Raw genomic sequence first — 21,481 nt, 5'->3', positions numbered from 1 at the left:
CATCGAAATAGGCTTGGGGCAGCCACACCACATGCCTGCTCTCCCCAGCCTCCCTCCTCCGGTCTCTCAGTGCATGTCTTTTACTCAGAGCCTTGGCGTCTGCATGTGATTGTCTTTTAGGAGCAGGGATCACCCTGCAAGGCTGGAGGAGTCTGTGGAGCAGCTCCGGGGCTTGTCAGCTGTCAGCACTTGAAGGATTTCTCATGCGTAGGGTTGCCACGTTTCTGCCGGAATTTCCCAGGCAGAGACGTATGTGTGTGAACTCTGTAGTGGGTGGTAGTGTTGTTACAGCCAGAATGATCTAAGGATATAATTGAGATAAGGTTTGTATGGAGAGGTAATATCTCTTATTACAACACCTGAGACAGCTGGAAAAAGAACAGATGAGCTTTTGGGCAAGCAAGCTCTTTGTCAGCCTGAACTGAGCCTAATGCAGCTGGGATATTTCAGACTGACAGTGGTGGATGGTTCACCTACACGTACACCCCGCGGCTGCTTAGCCAGGGATTTGCTGTGTCTGGCAGCCCCTTGGAGTTGCTCTTCCAATGCCTTCTGCTCTGCTCCAGGTCCTCAAATCTTACTGCAATGCAACTTCCAAGTGGGAAAGGGAGGCACTTTGGGAGAAGCAGATTTTAAGTCCCAACTGCAGGGAATGGGGGTCTTTGTGGCATGGCTATAAATGATGTGGAATGAGATTAATTAATCTAGCGGCATTGTGTGAAGAGCACCAGTGTTTACTTATGAGATCACAGCTTTCGTGGTACCCAGAGAGGCCGCCTGCCAGTCAGATGGGCTGTGTAGCTCTTGATTGCGGGGCAGGAGATGCCCAAGGAGAGCTCTGCTGTTTAAAAGCAATGCTGAGAGAGAGAAAAGGATTCAAGAGGCCACCAGCAGAGACAAGCTGCAGATACAGCACAGAAACTTTGAGGAGTCCCTTTGCTGTCATGAAGATCAGCTGAAGCAGGTTAGGGACTTGTGCAAGGATGGAGGAGGACGTTGAGCCTGGACACTGCAGTGGGGTGAACTGGGGCTGGAACTGGAGGGCTGGCCGCAAGGACAGAGAGGTGCAAGGACAGACAACGGGGAGGGAAGGAGTGGATGTTGCTGTGCAGGGCTGATCACTTCCTTTCACAGCTGGAAACCCTTGCTGAGAAATATGACAAACCCAGAAGAGAGCCCAGGAGATGAGTAAGGCAACGTGTGGGACAGTGCTTGCATAGCTTAATGGAGAAGATGGACGTGGAGAGAAGAGCTCATTAGAAAAGGGCATTGAATAGTGACAAGAGGAGCGATATAAACCATGAGAAATCTGATAAAGGATAGAAATGGAAATCTTTTAGTCCCAAAGAAAGCAAGGACGGAGTGCATTAATGCGCTCTTTAATGGTGAGGCAAGTAAAGGTGAGCAGCAAATGGCTATTTCCAGACAGCTGAGCTGAGTATGAAAAACCAGATGTTGGTGGGATGTGAGAGGCCATCAGCACATGCAGGAACAACCAAGCACCCGGTGTCATTAATGTTCCCATTGAATTATTAAACAGACATACATACACAAACTCAGAGACTTGGCAGGCTCTTTTGATTGCTCTGGAAGGATAGAGAAATTCTGGAGGGAGGGAAACAGGCACTTTTACACCCCCAATCTGGACCAAATTAAAGGGCAGCAAAGCTAGTGTAAAACCTAGCATCCTACTTTGCTTCTCCCCACATGGTGAAAATCCTCATCCCCGCTATTTCTGTGTGTTCTCATCCCTTACATGGAAGAAACTGTGTCTAGAAAACTAGCTTCCCTCTGGATCAGGTAGTTTCACTTCATTAAATACCGGGGGGACAAAAGTAGGAATCAGCATGCCTAGTGTTCCTGCGTTTAAGTAACGGGCAGTAGAGTTTTGCAGTGAAAGAATTCAGAATTCCTAATAAAATTGCTAGTGTGACTAAACTATGAATTTGTGTTTCAAAAGTCTAAAGTGAGTTGGGATCAGCACTGGATTAAGAGATGGTCTCTGTTGATTTCTAATGAGCCCATGGAAAAGGTAACGTTGCCCCTGCAAAACTCTGAAGGTGGCATTCGAATGACCTGCACCAGCTTCTTGGTGGTGCTGGTGATCTGTCTTGGAGGGGTGAAACAGAAGATACAATACAAGGATATGTGAAAAATCAGAGTGGAAGTAAATTCAGGCAAAAGCAAAGTCACTGTTACAAGCCACGGAGAAGCAATTGGGTTGGCTTCTCCGGCGAGCACACCCACCGGTGATTTAGCTAGCTTAAACACCTTGGAGTGTCAGCTGGCAGCAGCGATTTGGTGATGAAGGAAGTGAAAGGTCTGATACATCGCTCTGAAGAACAATTTTGTCTCCAGATATCTTGAGGAAGAACAAGTTTGGGACCTACAATGGTAAGCTTGTGGTTTTATATGGGTGAGACATGGATTTTTCCTTGCTAAGAAGAAAGACCATGAAACCCCTGTGCAATGACACAGATTTTGGAGTCAGCTAAGACGGAGGCTACAAGGAGAACATGGGCTAAATAGTGACTGCAGAAACTGGCTACGGTGATCGCTGCCCATGACAGCGTCAATGGACAGGATGGGATGAGGTGACGGACAACAGCCCGGCTCAGCGTCCCTCCAAGCACACTCCTGGGTGCGTGAGTGGGATGGGGTACATGTCCCCGGGCAGGAGGAGAAGGATGTGGACCGTGCAATTGCCCAGAAGGTCGGCACCCTTCCCTGCCGCACGGAGCCAGGCCGTCTGCGGCAGCACTGCTGGGGACAGCAGGGTCCCTTTGCTCCCCGCCGTCAGTGTGGCCGCGCAGGCAGGATCGCGGCCAGGCTGATGGGATCGCTTTCCCCTCATTGTCATTCCTCACCCTGACGAGCACTCAAAAATATAGATAAATTCTGACTTGGGCTCCCAAATTCCTGCTCTGCCGGCTGCGCTAAAAATAGACCAACGCAGTGCATGCTGCCTTCAATCACCCTCACTGATCTACTGCTTTCGGGGCTGGCCCGGCAGCGTGGCACTGAGCTCAGCCAGGGCCCACAGTCTCTCCCGGCCCCCTCTTTGCCCAAAAGACTCATGTGACTGCGCCAGAAACCTTCATCCTGCTGTCCCCCCACCCCAGTCCTGCTAGCCTGCTTCTCATTCAAATGTGGTGATCTATCGCTCAGGAGCTCCACAGGGAGCCAGGCTGCAGTGCAAGAGTGACCGGGGGGGTTAGGCTGCGGCTCCTGGTTCTGACAGTGCCACATCCACCACTGTGATGAGTTTGGGAAGCCTTGGACAACAGAAGTCTCGGTTCGCTGAGCCAGCCCCAGTTCAATGAAGGGCTGACCGAGAAGCAGGGGTGAGCAGTGCTGAGGGAGGTTTGGAGCTGGGGCTGCTGAGAGTAAAGGAGCATGCAGGCAGTAAGAGCTGGCCAGGGCCACCAGGGCTTGTGCCCAGGGTCCTGCTTGCCACCAGCTATCCGGGTGGCCCCAGGCATCCTCTGGGTGCTGGTGCAGCAAGGCCATAGGGAGCTCTGAGGTTTGGGAACCACAGCCTGCAGGACTGTGCAGGTGCTCCTTCGCCCCGTCCATGAGCTGCAGGAGCATGTGCCACCAGTGAGAGCCTGGAGGAGTCACCGGCTAGAAATGGCTGGGGCGAAAAGTCCGGTGCATGGACTGGACTTTAAAGAACATCTGCTCAACAGCAACCCATCCTGCCTTGAGCCTGAGCAGCTTTTATGGGGGGGGACAAGCTGGGCTTGTAAGAGGTGCCGCAGGCTGTCCCATGAGACTTCCCGGGGCTGGAGGTGACATTGCTCTGGTGGCACTAACAGCCCTGGAAAGGTGGCCACCAGCCATCGTGCTTGCACCACTGACACCCCTGGCTGTATCCACAGAGCAGCTGGAGTGACGGACAAGGGGAGGCCGCCGCCAGGCTCGCAGCATGGCAAATAGCCCAGCAAACACATCTGCACTTCTGGGGCAGTAGCGTCGCTTCTCTAGGTGGTAAAGGAGGCACCTGAACTGCAGAGGGACCCTCCTGAGGTGGGGCACCCTTCAACATTGGCCTCGATGCGAGCAGGGTCAGCAAAGACTGGCTATCACTGTGGTCTGTGGGGTGGCTGGGGAGCATCTCCCTCCTTCATGGCCTCCTCCGTTTCCTAGCGGATGCCTTTCCACAGGATTTGCACCCGCTTTTGTGGCAGACTCATTCAGGACTGGGGGAAGAAACACCTCCAACACGCATCAGCTATGAATAAGGAGACGCCCACCAGCTCCAGGGCTACCATGTCCCTTCTCAAACTCCCTGTTGCTTTGGGGTGGCAGCTGAAGCACTCCCCAGCCTCCTATGCTTAGGCAGAAATCTGGCCAGGCAGTGCTCGCCAGGCAATGCCAACCTTTGGGCAGCCCCATGCTTCTGTCCATGGACTTTGCACTTCCCATGGGCCGTATTTTGAAATGCATGGAGACAAAATTGGGCTGCGCACCAAGGCAGGTGGGTGCCTTCAGGAATGCTGGCTCTGAAGTGGTGTGTGTCTGTAGGGAGATATGTTTCTGTTCTAATTTACAGGCTTTAAAAAAATATCTGGGCTCTAGATGTGACACAGACTTTGCCATCCGTGGCAGCCTCCTTTGTGGACCCTGGCCTGGAGCAAGTATTGAGCTGCGGGTTTGATTTACGCTCCAACAAGAGTCTGTCCGTGTTTGATGGGAGATGCTGGGGAAGGAGTTAGAGGAGGACTTTTTTTAGTTGTAATTCTTGATTCTTCCCTTGAAGACTGGTGGTTTAAACAACAGCCGTTTTGCAACCCTGGGAAATTCAGCAGCGCTCACACTATGTATGGCCCCAGGGCTATCAGCACGGTGTTACCCAGGGGAGGGGGGTTTCCAAGTAATCGCTGTAGGGTGATGGGCAGGCTAACAGGAGAGTGAACTGAGGGGGGGTGGATAAAGTGGGACCGGTTGAAGGGCCAGGAGGGGAGAGAAGGCCCAGGGGTTGCAGCAGGTACCCAGATAGATGAGAATGTGGGGAGCACAGGCCCTGGGAAGCGGTAGTGGAAACAGCTGAACTTTGGAGGGCACAGCCCCGTTGGACACTGCGGCAGCGTCCCATCAGCGCTGTGGCCGGTGCCTGTGCGGGGCCGCAGGTCTGAGCTGCGTTTCCAGCCCTGCCCGGGTGGCTTTGAGTCTCTGCTCCTTCATCCCACCCCACCCCAGGCGCTGTGTCTTGCAGCCACCCTGGGGGCCGGTAGGACCAGGGTGCTCCTTCCCTCGGGGCTGCCTGGGCTGACGGCGTCTCGACGTTGACGTTGCCGTCGCAGCCCGGAGAGGCGGCGGCTGTGGGCAGCTCCTCTCAAGGAGCCAATATATCCTGGGAACAGGCAGGACCCCTCCTCCCCGGTGCCTCCAACGGTGCAATTTTCTCTGAGCGGCTCAGGGCAGAGCTGGCGCCGGATCCCTCTGCTCCTTTTCTGTTTCATCGCTGCAGGGAAACAACTGCTTTCTCTTAAAATCTCTCCCAGAGCAGCGCTGCTTGCTGCCTTCGGTGGCCTCTCAGGAGACGGCTGCCTGTCCTGCATGCCGGCACAGCTGCTCCAGCTCCCTCTGCTTCCTCCTGCCTCCCAGTCTCACGCTATCATCTCCTTTACCTTTCATCTCGCTTGCTCTCTCCCTTTCTTTTCCCTTCCCTTTCTTTGCTCCCCTTCCCTCTCCCGTGGCAGAGCCGAGGCCACTGCAGCAGCGGGGAGCCAAATCCCTCCAGGCAGCCGGTGTTGCTGCTGCCGGGGTCACTTGCTGTGCGGACCCCCTCTGTGCTGCTCCCCGCTCCGGAGGAGGAAAGCAAGGGAGGAAGCTTTGCACCAGCCTCCCTCCTCCTCAGCCCGGCTCATCTTCCACGCGGGCACCTGCAGCCATTCCTGCACCTCCTTCCCACTGCGGGTGTGGGGTCCACCTGCTTTCTTCGGATGCACTTGGAGCTGTGGGCAGATAGGAACAGACTGGCCGGTCAGAATACCTTTCCTCTTCGGAAGAGCAACTCGAGAGTTTTGGCATTTGATTAGGAGAAACAAAAAGAAAAGCAGCAGAAACATCCCAGCTGGTGAAATTCTCCCCATGCCCTCAGAGGGGTCTGCACAGCAGCACATCCAGCCCAGCGCTCTCTGCTCTTGCTGCATCCCCATCATTGAGCCATGGGGTTATTTTTCTTCATTTTAAGTGCCAGCACCTGGAGCTATGTCGTTCGAGGGGTGGTGTACGGTAGCGGAGACGAGGGGAGCAGCTCTCATTGCATCTGCTGCTGTGACCGCTGCCAGGACACGGCGTGGTGGCCTCTGTGCACTCTGGGCCGCTTGGCCGAGGTGCCCAAGGTGGTCCCTGCAGAGGGACAGCGAGAAAGGGCTGTTTTGGCCGGAGAGTGCTCTGCGGCATGGCCATCGCATGCTCATCTGAGGATCGAGCCAAAGCTCCCAGGAACCCACGGAGAGCCCCAAGGACAGGGGTACCAAGCTGCCTCTCCTTGGAGCCAGAGAGGCCTGGGGCTTTCCCGAGCCTGCTCCTCTGTACCTGCAGGGACTTTGTGTCTGGGAAGTGTTTAATTTAGAAAGGCCAGTGCTACTGTATCACATTTCCTGCACTGGTCTCTGGCTAGTGAAATCCTGGTGTGAAAACGGAATTGGGCTCTGATTTCATCTGCCCCGTCTGTTTTATACCACTAACAACTTTGCATTACTGTAGCGGCTTTGATCCTAGGAGTTAAACGGGCTTTGCAAACAGGCAATTAATTAATTGAGCCTCCCCACCCAGCCTAGCCTCTCGGTGCCCCGGGGAAGCGTTTTGCAGCTGAGGAAGCAGAGGCAGAGGGAAACAAGATGTCTTGCCCCAGGTAAAAAGATGAACTCCCCGGAGCCGCGCTCCTGCCTTTATGGACAGACATAATGTTCTGTTAATTACGACATCACTCGTGGCTGCTTTGGAGACAACCGTGATGTCATTTCCAAAGCAGATACAGGTGTTGACCTCAGTGGGGTCAGGAGTGCCCTGACTGGGCAAGGCCGTTCAGGAGTGACCGGCGCCTGCTGTGCCTGGAGCATCTGAGCCCAAATCAGCCCAAATCAGCCCATTCCCCGCCACCGCCCGTGGGTGTCCCAGCCCCGCGTGGCGAACGCCCTGAAACCTGCCTCCGGGCGGCTCCATTTCCCGCTGGTGAAGTGCCGTTTTTCCGGGAGGCTGTGCAGGGCACGTGGTCGAGGCTCGGCGTTTGCTCTGTCGCAGGTACCGCGGCTGAGATTTGGGGAGGGGGCGGCTGCAGCATGCGGGACGGGAGGAGGAACGTTTCTCAGCTCCCCTTGGGAGTGAGACGCAGCCCCAAGGAGCTGCACGTCCTGGGGAGGATGTGGAGTGTTTTAGAGGAGATGAAGAAACCCACCTTTACTTGTGAATAGTGACTATTTTGCTAGGGAAATTGCCTGCCTTTTATTATGAAACCTTGCTAATGGTCCGTTGTCTGCACAGACAACTGCCGGGAAGGAACCTGCCCTCTCCTCATCCTGCTCCGTGTCTGCCTGGCTCAGCTCCTTTCCGAACAAATGTAACCTTTTGCGAGAATACCTGTCAAAATCACTTTGAAATATTGAAATAACAGGATGGAATGTGGCTTGTTCCTGGGCCCTAGTGCTCATCTGCTTGGGCTAAGGATGTCCATGCAAAGAGACTGAGACTGGAAACACCTTCGAAAGCGGTGGAGTGCTGGCAGGGTGAGCACAGGGCAGCCGTCCTCTCCCTGACACAGCCCGGGCACGGGCTGCAGCTCGGGGACGCACCGGCCAGGGCTCCCACGTTCCTGCTGCAGCCTCGGAAAGCGGCTGGCCTGGAGACGGCAAGGATAAGCTGTGCGTTAATGCCGATTTGCAGGCTGGTACCTTTTACGCGGCTCTGCCTCTTGGCCTCGTCAGCCTCAAGTACCAGCCAGCGTTGAGGGCAAGGCTTGAACTTGGAGCCTCATGGTTTGGTGGGCAAGAGCAGAGTGATTTTTTTTTTTTTTTTTTTTTGGCATTGTATGCATGTGTAATTTGGAGCTTTACACACACACCCCACCCCCGTTTTTTGCAGGATTATTTCCTTCCTCCCAGTTTGGCTTGTTCCTCACTATTCCGCTTCATGCCCGAAGCAAACACCATCTCCAGCAGTGGGAGGTGGGCAGCAGCGCTGCATGGGGGCAAGAAGATGTGTCCCGAAGGCTCCCTGACCTCTGTGGGGCTGCTCCCTCCTCCCCACTGCTCCCAGGGACAGGGATTATTCACCTTTCCTAGGGGAATGTGCCTTTTTTCTCAGTGCACTTGGAAGTGGCCAGAACTTGGACGCAGACAAATATTGGAAGAAACTGAACCCAAACACTTGGAATCCCCCCCCCAGCCCCCCCCACCACCTCAAATTTTCCCTCATCCCACCAACCAACAAACCTACAAAAAAAAGGTCCTTCAAACCAAACTCCATCTCTTTCTCTAAAATCCATGATTAAAACCTGGTACAAACAGGTGAATATAGATATATAGAGATATATATATATATTTTTAGTAGATGTAGTATTGTTTTTTTTTCTCCTCTCTCTTTCTCATTATACAGCAAACATTGCAAATATAGAAATTTTCTCTATACAATTGAATGACTTCAGTTTACAATGCAATGTGTGGTAAAACCTCTCAGTGAGTGAAAAATGTGAACGAGCCTTCGACCGGGTAAAAGTCTAAACTGGAAGACTCCGTTTGCAAAAACAGCCCAAAGGATGGATCTCCTTCTGGTCTTTTTTTTTTGGTTTTTGTTGCTGTTTTTGTTGCTGTTGATTTTGGAAGGGAAGGAAGGAAGAACACAAACTGTTCACAAAGAATCCACAAAATCACGGAATAGGGACTCATGCAATGCAGTACTGGGAAATGCCAGACCTCAGCTCTCTGCCTGCTCTTTCACTTTCTTTTTATGCTCTATTTTTTCTTTTTTTAAAAAAAAAAAACAAAATGAAACAAAATTTCACTCCACAGTTTGTTTGATTTTTAAAGTCTTTGTGTTCAAATTTGGTGTGTGCCTCACCAGCGTGAGGACATTTTAATATTTCATTTTATATATTATATAGAATATTTATAGATCTCCATAATTTGTTCTCTCTTTTATTTTTATTGATTCATTTATTTTTGTTTGCTTCAAAGACAGTCTGAATAAAAATAGCTGCTGCGGATTTCTTTTGGTCCAGTTAGTGTGTTAAGTCACGAGTTGTTGTGAGGACTCAGGACTTTTGCTGGGCAGAGACGCCCTTCCAGTAGTCTAAGATGTCGTGAAGATCCTCGTCTTTGGCAAACTGGACCTTTTTGCGTAGGGCATGGCCGGCTGCCATATACTCCTCCTCGTCTTTGTGCCGCTTGCGGTTGAGTTTGAAGCGCTCCCAGATGCTGTGCGATGGTTTGCAGGTGTACTCTGGGCTGGAGGTGTAGCTCAGGTTGTGATACTGAGGCGAGAGCTGGGAATAGGCCAGGTCTCTGGGGCGAGGACGAGTCAGAGGCTCCAGGATGGAGGGCTTTCGCCCTGCCATGCTGTCGTGCTGCTCCCCCTGGTGCGAACCAGGGTATGAGTGCCGGTGTTCGCTGTACTGCCGGATCTTCTCTGCCTCTGCCCGCAGGATGGCCGCAGCCGGTGTCACAGTGAGGATGGTATCGGTGGTGGGGGACGTCTTCTCGATGTATTTGGCTTCTGATTTGTGGCCCGATCCCTCGGAGCGGTAGGACCTGGGGCTCCGAATGGAGCCACTGGAAGAGGTGCTGGAGCGTTTGGGGGCCGCCTCCATGCTGTGATGCCGCTGAAGTGGGTGGCTGTAGCTTTCCTTGTAGACTGGGGACAGGAATCCGTGCTTGCTGGGAATCTGCTCTGACAAGAGCACCAGCTGAGGCTCCGCGGTGGAGACTGCCCCTGATTTCACCCCTTGGAAGGAGGTGGACTCAGATTTCAAGGCATCGATGCAGTTGTTGATGATCTGGTTCACCTTGTCCACCTCCTTGGCAATGGTGGAGATCTCAGCCACGGAGCTCTGGCTGTCTGGCAAGGAGAGCTCACAGTCTCGCCTCTCGGGCTGCTCGCCCGTCCTCACCTCCATGTAGTTGCCCTTGGTGGCCTTGGGGGTCTCACTGCTGTCGATCAGCTTGTACTGTTCAACCTCTCCAGCAGAAGGCAGGTAGGGGATGCGGGTCACCGTCTCCCCACCCAGCATCTGTCCTTGGGACAGCTGGGTGATGCTGGTGGTCTCCATTTCTGGCCCATATTTCAGCTCAATGATGGTCTTCTTCATGCTGCCAGGGGCCTTTTTGTGCTTCTCCTCCTGCTGGCGCCTCTTCCGGAGACAGTAATACACAACGCCTAGGACAATTACCATGCCAAAGAGACATCCCAGGATTGTCATGATATAATGAGTGGCGGTGGAAGGGGTGGGCACTGGCTCCTTGCGGTTGGGTCTGGTGGGCGTGATGGTGACGCAGGTGTGGTTGTACTTGGAGTATTGGTGGACCGAGACCACACAGTAGGTGTAATCTCTTTGTGCTACTAGGTTGCTCACGGTAATGTTCTCCTCCTTCTTCCTGAGCTTGGTGATCATGGAGGAGAAGCCATTTTCAAACTGGGAGAGGATGTACATCTTGCTGAAGGGGTAGGGGATCTGCACGGTGAGGACGGCTGAATTGTGGTTGAGGTGCTTCACCTGGATGTTGGGGCGCACCTCTGTCTCACCAATGGGCGTGAAGAGGGAGAACTGTGGGGTCGTGCCATCACCAGAGGAGCACTCCTCTTCGGAGCACGGGCTTTCAGAGGGCACTGTGGTCACTTGGTACCTGGGAGGGATAAAACGAGGGATCACAGTGTAGGAGCCACCAGTGCAAAGGGAAGAGAGCATGCTCAGAGCATTGCGATAGCCAGTCCGTCCCTGGCCTAACAAGTAGTAGCCACTGTAGTCTGGTGGGGAGTCGCACTGCATCCGGTCATAGGTGCGTGTCATGTTGGTGAAAGCCTCCAGCCATTGCAGGAAGCCAAGAAGCTCACAGGAGCAGTAAAAGGGGTTACTGTAGAGTTCGCAAACAGAGAGCTTGTTTAGGCCCCGAAAAGTGTTGCTGTCGAGTCTCTGGATCCTGTTCATGGACAGGTCAATGTTCACTATGTTGGGGCACTCCCAGAAGGCATTGGGGGTGACGGACTCGATGAGGTTGGCCTGGAGATAGAGGTACTCCAGCTTCCCCAGGCCCCGGAGGATCCCCTCGGTGAGGTTCCTCAGCCGATTGTAACCCAGCTGCAGCACCTGGAGGTTGAACTGTCCTGAAAAGGCACCATCCTCGATGTAGGAGATCTCGTTCTTTGTCAGGTTGAGGTATGTCAGGTTGCCGAAGCGGCTGAGCGAGGCGTACTGCACGCTTTTGATCTTGTTGTCGTTCAGCCGCAAGTCCACGATGGTGCTGTTGATTTGCTGGGGGATGGACTCGTAGGGGGGCTGGTTTTGGCTGCAGATGGCCAGCCAGACGAAACCCTTGTCCCCCTCGATGAGCCAGCAGTCTGCCCGCACCCCGCCAGCGTGCAGGAGAGAGACGGCTGCCACGCACATGCACAGGGCTGACGTCGCGGCCCACCGGCGACCTGCCATCTGGAAGGGCAGCAGAGAGAAGGGGTTCCCTGGTCTGCTGGAAGTGGGGAGCGGGGTGGGGGCCAGGAGGATGTGGGTTAGCGTTTCTTCAGCAGCTTTTCTCCCCTCTCCCTTCTCCTCATGGCTCGGAGCCAGCAGGGAAGTGTCTGTGGCAAAAGCAGACCTCTGTGCCCAAGGTACTTGGCAGCCGCGGGCCAGGCGCTCCTACCAAGGCCTGGGTGGCTGGGGGTGGTCCTGCATCACCAGGCCTGTGGCATCTCGTGGGGGAAGTCATGAAGTTAGGTGCTTGTGCAGAGGAGTCTCTGGCTTAGAGACAAGCCTTCCACTCACTTTTTATAGTACATCTCCTTGTTTTCTTTTTGCAGCTCATCGCGACACTGGCCTCCATCTCCATTTGCCTCTGTGGGTCTGTCTCTCTGTGCCTGGTCACTTGGCTCACCTGCACAAAACAAAAGCGCAAACTAAATACAAAGGGGAGACAGTTAACATTTAGTGGTATTGGCAATGCTTTCAGGTGCCAAGCTGTGCCCAACTACCCTCCTAATGTTAGGGGATTGCTTTCTAAATCTGGCTTCTACCTTTCCAGGAGCCTTTGGTTAATTTGAGCACAGACATTCATGTTTGGCAGCACTAGGGAGGTTGGTCGTTGACTGTGGAGGCCCTCCTCCTTTGAGCGCTTTGTCCAGTGTCACGTTATTGGCAGTGGCGAGGACAATACACATCCAGGGCATAATTTGTCTGACCTATTTAGGTGTCTACCTTAGGAGGAGAGGATTGGTGCCCCAGAAGTGTCTGTTCCTCTCTGCTGATGGCAGATGAAGTCTAGACAACTTGCTCTGATGTAGGTCTGATGCTGCAGAGTTTTGCTGAGGGGAATCCTAACTGTCTCATGTGCTGGTGTGTATAGCAACGGTGCCCACAGAAGTGGATGATGATAAGGACACCATGGAGGTGATCAAGGACTTTCTGACTGCATTGCTGTGTAGCATCTGTGATAAAGCCCAACATCAAGTGCCTATGCAGTTTCTGGGAACCTGGGCAATAGTTTCGGGACGCTGGTTAATCACAAAACATGCAAATTCGATTGTCCAACATCCGATTTCCTTGTCTGTGGCTGGTGCTTGCTTCCTGTCCCCAGGACCTGTCTCTCCCTCCTGGGTGTGCAGGAGCAGAGGCAGGGAGGGCTCCCAACCTTTCAACGACATAATGTGAGTATTTGCAGAAGAGAGGACAATATCTTCCCTCCCTGGCCAGAAACAGCCCAGTTCGAAAACCAGGAGGAGCCTTCACTAGATACAAACCTCTGGGGAAAGAAACCTCTGGGGCTGCCAGCAGCCTCACTTGCCATAGAAAAATACTTTAATTCCTGGCTCGTGTTTTCTATTAAACTTCTGTTTTTTGACTAAACATAAATATCTGTGGACAGCACTTCTACTTCCTCTAATAAGGAAGTAGAGGAAGGCAAAAATGATGAGGAGGGAACTGCATGATCTTCAGTATCTTTTGGGTTTTGTTTTTCAGCAAGAAGTTGAAAACATCACCTGCAGACATCTCTACTGCCGAAGAGCTCTCTGGGCCAGTAGGAGGGGTACAGTTGTGGGAGAGATGGAGCTACTCACAGCCGGGAGGCAACGTCATGGCCTTCCTAGAAAGTCCTTCATACTGTAGGAATGGGAGCTGTGTTTGGCTGTATTCCTTGTCCCAGGGCAGACTGTAGGAAGCCATGAAGACAACACCATCACTCCTTGAAAACATAGCTGGTAAGAACTGGAGGTTTCTTGGGCATCCATAAAGGAAATGGGAGCATGACTTATATTTGAATTGCCTTTCACTAGATCTGCATAATCTTGTAAATCCAGAACTTGGTGTCCAAACCATTTCCCAGCACCTAGGCAATGAAGGGACTGTGATGGGTGATGCTCACCTGCACGCAAAGCTGATTGTCAAGGGGCATTTAGCAGCAGACACTACACCCTAGCCCTCGTCCTGGAGAAACCGGGTCCTTCTTTTCCACCCATGAACACCAGGATATGAAGCAGACCATGTTTCACTGCAGAGAGTCCTGTTAACCATCCACAGTTTATACCTCTGTAAATAGGCCAGTAATAATGAGCAGTGACACAGTTTATTTGTTCTTTCTGGATCGTGAACGAGTCTATTCCCTGGTGGAACAGTTGGGTTTACATTACATGAATAACAAGATCTGTTCTCACGTCAGCACTCTGGCACATGAGACTTTCCTGCCACTCTGTCCTCCAGCAGCTGCCCCACCAGCTGCAGGGTGAAGGTGAGGTCTGCGGAGGAAATCACACCCCAGACACCCCAGTGCCCCTTACAAGGGCAGGATTTGCAGTACACCTTTCCTGAGGACTGTTCTGTCTGCAGCGGGTGTGCAGATGTGTGTGGGTGAGGTGTACTGACTTGACTTGCTAAGGAGATGATGTGTCTGTGGGGGCCCTGCCTGGGTACTTGTAGGTCTCTCTCTGCATCTCCTCAGCTCTGCAGTGCCTACTGAGCTTGCTCTCCTGCTTCAGCTACGTTTAGCAGAAAGCTCAGAGAAATCAGGTTGTAAGAGTTTATTAGAAGTGGGAGTCTGGGTGGAGGAGATGATATTGAGGGCAAGGCAGATGAATCTCAGGTCTCATTCTTCCTGGAAGTAGAAAATTGGGCTTTGGCCTGTTTTTACACTGCTATTCCAGTTTAAACCCCCGTACCACTGCAGTGTTACTGTCAATGATGATGTGAGTAACCCTTATCTCTGGGACCAGTACCTGCTGCACTAGCAGGAGCACATTTGCAAGGATATGTTGTCCCTCTGCTGGGACTCTTTGAAGAGAACCTGGCAGCCCATTTCAGGTGCAGCTGAGTCTCGGAGCCAGCGTGGAAGGGAAGAGGGACCGTGCTCCTGGGGCATCGCAGGGTGGCTGCCCACCCCTTGCTGCTTGCCCAGCTGACGGGGAGGCTGGGCTGAAGTGCTCGGCTGAGAGCTGTCTGCTGCCACATGCCTCCCAGCACTGGGCAAAGTAATTAACCTCTGCGCTTCACTCTCCTCTACCATTACTGTGAGATAATGATACTGCTTTGTAGGGGTGTGAGAGACTGAATGAAAGTGCCCTGAGCTCTCCTTGTTGGGGCTGAAAATCCCAGAGGATGTGCTGTGCTACAGGCGGAGAGTTTCATCCCATCCCATCATGAGGCGGGCTCTGGATTTTCCTGTTCTTTCCTACCACAGGGACCAGCCAGGTCTGTAGCTTCTCACATTGCCCCAAAGGCGTGGAAGAAAGATCGGTAGCACTGGCCTGCAGAGCCATCATCTAGGGGTTGCCCCAGTTGTCCCCTCAGGACGGCATGGAGGGTGCTTTCTTTGCCTGCTGCCCCCATAGACCTCTCCCTCAGTGCAAGCATCTCCTTGCTTTCCCTCTCTGGGCTTGTGCGTTATGGGGGCCTCCTGCAGGCAGAGAAAGCCCTGCCTAATTGAGACAACACAGGCAGCAAGGAGTGATGCATTTTGGCATCTTCTCTTTTGTAGGCACTTACTCCACCTCCCCTAAATCCCATTTTGACCCAAGCCAAAACATCAGCTCAGTCTCTGGGCAAGCTTGTGTTTGGGATTGCCCTGCAGAGGCAGACCAACCTTTTTATTGGAAGAGATGGTGTTTCATGTCACTGTCTCCCTGGGAGGCAGTAGGCTTCAGCATGTGCCACAGAGCTTTAGCTAACTGAGCGGGACCATCCTGTGAGCCAAGAGCAGAGACAGATCCTCCACAGACCTTGCAAGGCTAATCCCCAGTAGCCTTCTCATCACCCACATGCCTCCCTGGTCTAATTGGAGGTGTCTGGGGTGAGGAAGAGTGACTGTAAATGACTCAAAAACGTTCAATGAGGTTCCTGCTGTGTGTTTTCTCTGCTTTCCTGTATGCTGCCTATCAGACAAGTCCTTTGCACCAACAGAAAGGAGAAAAGGCATTTTATCAGCAGCCTGAGTTTAATTTCAGCTCATTAAAGCAAGCAATTTGCTGGTTTATTTGCTTTGCAAAGTGTGAATAAAATGACAGCATTAAGGAGATGCAAGAGAGGAAAGAGGGGCTAATCTCCCTTTTTATTAGATTGCCAGGACATGACTGGGGAGTGGAAAAGTGGGCCTTGTTGCTTTGCATGGAAGAGATAATTGTTCATCTTGTTGGCTTTCGAAAGCCTCCTTCCCAGCATCACGTCAACGCAAGCGCATGTGGGTGTGCGCGTGCATGTGTGCTACAACATCAACCAGGACTTAGCAGCCTGCAAGGCAGGATGGGAGTGGGGGCACTTGCAGAGGTTCCTGGCTAATATCCCCTTAACAGCAGAAAATAGAGATCCAGAAGTTTCTCCTCCTTCCTTTTTCTACTTTTTACCTCCCCTCTAATCCCCCTTTTCTGTTTGCTTCTACTCTGAAAACTTGGGCTTCATTTTTGCATGTTAGAAATAGAGCAGCTGGCTGGCCAAGGAGCCTTCTGCTGTCCCTGATTTTCTGCTTTTGGGACGCCACTCCGGCAGACGGTAGGAGCAGCCCTCCTGCCTCTTCCCTGCAATGGTCAGAGCAGAGATTCTTCTTCTGCCTGGTCTTTTCTCCCAGTTTGGTGAGTTGAATATATCTGGAGAAAATCCAGTAAGAGAAACTAGGGTTTTAACCAGCTTGCCTAAATAATTCCTCTTTGCCCAGCTGTTGTGGTTTCATTCTTCCAGTATCCCAATCACACAGTACTTTTCCCAGTTCTCCAGCCTCCCACAGACCCTCCTAGGAAAACCTGGGAACCAGCCACCTACAGCTCTAATGTGAAAACCAACAAGGAAAATGGAGAATTTGGGTTTTTCTTCACTGCTTTAGAAAGAAGCAAAAGCGAAGCATGAAGCCAGTGTGAAATGACAACAGCAGTGATTTGACATGACGAATTTAATCTAAACCAGAGGCATCTTGAACTCTGGCTCCATGTTGTCAATAACAACAGGCCATGTTTGCAGGAAGGCAGTGGTACCCATTCGGCACTGACCCCGAGCTTGCAGGAAATATCAGTCCTTGCAAGAGTTACCTACGCACTGTGGATATTTCCCTTTCCTTTTGCTTCACAAGGCAGCGTGGTGGTGCTTGCCACCTGAGATGGCATGTTTACATGATTTACTGAGGCCTGTAAATTGGCAACGAGGACTCCCACAGCCAACGCTGCTCACCTCTGATCTCCAGTATCCTTGCAAGAGCGTAGATCCATGCTGACCCGTGACGCTGTCCCCTCCTACTTGTCCCTGTTCCCCTAGCCCTGGTCCTTGTCAAGGACCCACAGGCAAAGAGGAACCACTGTGATTTTGAGATGTGCACAAGGCCGCAGCCTGGACTGGTTGGACAGCATCAAATGCATCCTGGCTGAAAACCCAGAGCAATGGGGGTGGAAAGGAAAATGCAAAGCCAAGGCTCTGAAAACCAGTGCAAGCTGGCTGTTAAGTTTTTGCTTCCACCTCCCGACTAATGGCATCTCAGTAAATTAAACCAGAGCAGCAGCTGCAAGGAAGCAAACAAAGCAGCTGTGGGGGTTGGGGAGGTAGAGGGAAAGAGAGCTGGGCAGCACATATAAAATATGCTGTCCTGGCACTCAATTCCTAATTTTGTTATTCTGCTGAATGAGTTATTTCAAATTGTGGATTAGATTTACTGAGTGAAGGCAACTAGCCAGATTAGCATGCGTGTGTGTGTGTGTGTGCGTGCATATACACACATAGACACAACAGGGCTCCTCTCCTCGGCATTGCCGTATCTCCATACTTTGTTCTCCCTCGCTGCTTCATCTCTATCTGGCCATATTTCCTCTTCTCTTAGATCCTCTTTAATAGCTGCCCAGGTAATTTTATCAATAAAAGAAGGAGCCCCAGTACGCAGAGAGCCACAGCGAAACAGGAGCGATACATTACAAATGATAAATGTTTAATCACACAAAGAGGTGGGGAAGGAAAATTTGGCTAACAGGCACCAAATGCTAAAATGAACCTTGGCTCTTCATTATGTGTAAAATAATCCAAGGAAACAGCTCTAAGATGGCAAAGAAAACATTCATTAGTGATGAAGTTTCCCCTAAATGGCTTAATGTCCATTCCGTATATGTCAGGTGCGGAAAGAAAGCTTCCAGGCAGGTTTTCTTGCTCATTCATATTCCTGGCATTCATTACATGCCTCCTGCTGGGTGATATTGGTTAGCATCACCACCATGCTGAATAATAAAGATGCCCAGGCCTATAAAATTCATGTTCATTTTCTGTCCAGATGCCCCACTACTAATATTCCCTCCACAGATAGGGTTTAGAGAGCATTTTGTGCATCCCAACCTTATTCCCAAATGCTTCACAGTGCTAGATAATAGAGTTCTCCAGTCAATCCCAGACAGTTCTCTCTTGCTATTATTTATTATTTAAGAAAAATATGCAAGGGAGAAGAGATATGTTTTCCATTGAGATTTGCAGAGAAATGAAGAGGGAATGAACCAGAGAGGTGGAGAAGGGCTGAGAGGTAAGGGCCCAGCATCACATGCAGGGTAGCTTTTACTGAGACCTGGGAGGACAGAGACCAGACAAGGTGGCAAGTAGCCAAGTGAAGGACGGGGAAGAGATCATTTTTCTGGGGTAGCTTTGGAGAAATCAACATAAATCACATATTTGGTCTCTACATAGGGGGGTGATTGATTGATAGAGGTAATCACACTCATGGGCACTATGTGGCCCAAGACCAGTGTTTCTATCCCCAGGTTGTTCCTATCAAGGGCAACACAAGTCAAAAAAAGTCCAGGACACTGACAGCCCTTTGGTGTCCACAGACTCTCTTTAGGTGCTGGAGCATTTTGTAGGATCCTTGCAGGAGGCGTAGGACTCCACACTTTGCAGATCAGAGGCCAAGCCAATGCCAGTTTGGGGAGCCTGACCTGCAACTTGTCAAAGTCCTGAGGAGACTAACAGGCCTTAATGGCCCTGACCAGCCTCACCTGGGACCTCCACCCACACCCCCTGTCTATGAGCCCAGGAGCTCTATTTAAACTCAGGCTTGGGCACTTGGTCTTTTCCTGAGCTATGCTATAGGTTTGCCTGTCTCCAGTCCTGCTTCTGGTCCTGCCTCCTGGGTAAACCTCAGATGTACGTGTTAGGTAGTTTGTCTCCTGGATGAACGCCTCAGACGTATGTTGTAATTTGTCTCAAGTGCTGCCTCTGGTTCTCATCTCCTTTTGATCTTGACTGGACTTCCTGGAGGGACCCTGGATCTGGTTCATGGCTTGCCTTGTCTGGGACTCTCAATGGACCCTGTTGTCACTATCCTGCTCTGCCTGTTCTGCTCAGATGCTGTGGGACTGCACCCTGGCTGGTAAGGGCACTCCCTGTGCCAGGGTTGCCGTTGGTCCTGGCTTGCCTTCCCTGGGGGAACAGCCAGCCCTGGTTTCTGCAGTAGTCAACTTTCTCTGCAGTTGTTTGGGTGGGGAATTCTCTAGAAAAATAATCTTTCAGGTGGGAAATGCACTTTCTGCAAAGCTAAACCCTTGGCTGAAAACTTATTATCTTTGTTGGAAGTTTTCCACCAAAATGTTTAATTTCAGACCAGGTTAGCTGTAAACTGCAGGTGCTGTGGTGTCTAATAGCAGCTATAGTTCAAAGGTCTCCACCTTCTCCCACTGGCCAGACTGAGGCCAGCACTGCAATCTGGGAATGTGCAAAATTAACCTGTTTGTAAGAATGTTTTGGGGAACCTTTTTGTTCTTTAGAAAAATAAATTCTGAGTTAAAATAGCAACACTTTTAAGACAGGTCAGGTCTTGGGATTTCAGCAAATACAGATATTCTGCTTTTTCACTCAGCTGCAGTCCAAAGTCATTTACATCTACCTCAGCCTCCTTGCTTCTAGGATCCATTGAGATGACAGCCCCTACCTCGTACTGCTGTGGGCCACTGAGCAAAATCCTCTGCTGAGTTTAAGTAAATGTATAAATGATCTTCCTGGTGAACGATCTTATAAGCCCAGCTGGTTACCTGTGCATTAAACCAGTCTTCTGAAATATCAGCATGAGCAGAGAAAATGTCAGCTTCAGCTTGTGACAGTGCAGTGAGCCCTCAAATAACCGAGGAGCACAATTAGAGGGTCAGAGTTAGAGGAAGGTGAGGAGGTGAAAGATCTTAGTAGACAGAGTACTAAGAGCTCTAGTCAGGTAGAACAGTTGCGGTAAGAAAGCATGTTTCCATGGGAGAGAGCTACTCTAATCTTTACTTGATGGAGTCTTTTTCTTGGAAATAACCAGCCTGAATTACAGCTTCATTAGGGGATAGTTATGCTGAAGTTACACTGGGGGAAGCGTAGTTCTGGTATGGGAGCAGGACTCCCACTTTTCTCCCAGTAAATAAAGTGATGGAGTTCAAAGTGTACTTCCTCTGTGTTTTTCCAGCACTAATACAATGGAGGGAGCTAGCCCCGTGCTGGGAAGCAAAGCTGCTGGTGCTCCTACATACTGACAGAAGCTGAGCTGTGCCTTGTCTCTGCATTGCCATCCTTGCTCAGATCTTTGCTGTTATTTGAAAGAAGGTTTTCTTGTTTTCATTTGTTAACTTACTTTTTCAGGAGGCCTGCATAACCCTTTGCATTCCAGACAGGAAAATCCACTTTATTCAAAATAAAATCTGGTGATGGAGCTGTTAAATGGCCAGGTGTGTTAGAAAAGACATTAAGGGGTTCTAAGCACCATGGCTGCCCCTTTATGCTACAGCAGTGTTTTGCTTGTTCTAATTCTTCTCAAGGTCATATTTTCTAAAGGACTCTTTCCTCTGTCCCTTTCTTTGCCTTTGAAGGGGCTTCAAGCCAGAGAAATTGTGGGTCTCTGGCCAGTGACTAGGTCAGTTCCAGTTTCTAGGCTGACTGTAGTGCTGAATGTTGGCAGATGAACGAGAAAACATATCGCACATGGAGTACTTTTTAGTAACTGCCTGCTCTGACCCCCTGGTAGGCAAAAGGGAGTTACCAAATCATTTGCAAGTGTCTTTCAGCACATAGGCATGCTCTATGGCTGTGCTGTAAGCAAACACCTCTGATCCTCTCCTGACTCATTCACCTTTGAAATTGGTCCTGCTTCTTCTGTTGGTGCTGGAGAAGACCTCCAGAAATCCATTCTGATCTAAATTATTTCATAAAATTATGATCTGCCTTTTCTGCTCTGGAAGGTCTCTTCTAAAGGGCTCAGCTTAGGGCTGACCCCTCAGGCTGCCCACTTTTGGGGTGACTGGATGTAGTGATATCTGTCAAGTCCCAGTGCCCCTGGGTCTAATTTTAGCTCAGCGCTGCAGACTGTCTTGGCATGGGCCAAGAGCAGGTTAATAATCATTTAGGCAGGTTTTCAAAACCAGTGTAATGTTTATTTTGGGTAAGTGTTGCAGAGGAAACCAAGCATGATCATCTTCCATGCACAGCTTACCAGGTATGCCCCACTCCTGCACATGGCTCTACCAGGGACAAACTCAGCTGGTCGGTTCTCAGGGGAAGGAGCCTCCTTCTCCTTTGCTAGGTCAAGACAGGTCTCCTACAACACTTCCAGCCCTACCTATGTCCTGATCTCCTGACCCAAACAGATGCTGTATTCCTAGAGGAAAACACTTCAAGAAGCTGCAAATCTCCATTGTTTCAACTGTGGAAGTTTACACTTGCCTTCCTTCCCCAAAGTTTTATAGGACTTGCTCCCCAAATGGCCCTTTTGGCCAGGAATGACTAGAAGATTGCAGATAGATTCTGGACACAATTGCTCTGGAATAGTCCATGTCTCCAAAGTACCATTATCAGATATTTGCACTT

At 51.0% G+C, this 21,481-nt stretch overlaps 1 protein-coding gene and 1 long non-coding RNA gene across 2 annotated transcripts in view; both read right to left on the bottom strand.

The window, feature by feature from the left end:
• Nucleotides 1–8,567: 8,567 nt before the first annotated feature.
• On the bottom strand, nt 8,568–11,833 carry ELFN1 (extracellular leucine rich repeat and fibronectin type III domain containing 1). Its single transcript, XM_013950877.2, has one exon. The coding sequence runs from the start codon at nt 11,645–11,647 to the stop codon at nt 9,260–9,262; it is 2,388 nt and encodes a 795-aa protein (XP_013806331.2). The 5' UTR covers nt 11,648–11,833; the 3' UTR covers nt 8,568–9,259.
• Nucleotides 11,834–12,008: 175 nt separating this feature from the next.
• Nucleotides 12,009–21,481, bottom strand: part of LOC106491312 (uncharacterized) — an 89,547-nt gene continuing 80,074 nt past the window's right edge. Inside the window, exon 3 of the long non-coding RNA XR_001293757.2 lies at nt 12,009–12,086. This is a non-coding gene — a long non-coding RNA (uncharacterized lncRNA). The remainder of the gene's footprint in view (nt 12,087–21,481) is intronic.

Source organism: Apteryx mantelli, chromosome 16, assembly GCF_036417845.1.
Source record: "Apteryx mantelli isolate bAptMan1 chromosome 16, bAptMan1.hap1, whole genome shotgun sequence".
In the NCBI taxonomy this organism is placed as follows: domain Eukaryota; kingdom Metazoa; phylum Chordata; class Aves; order Apterygiformes; family Apterygidae; genus Apteryx; species Apteryx mantelli.
Note: the sequence above shows the minus strand (reverse complement) of the source record. Positions and strands in the feature narration are given on the sequence as shown.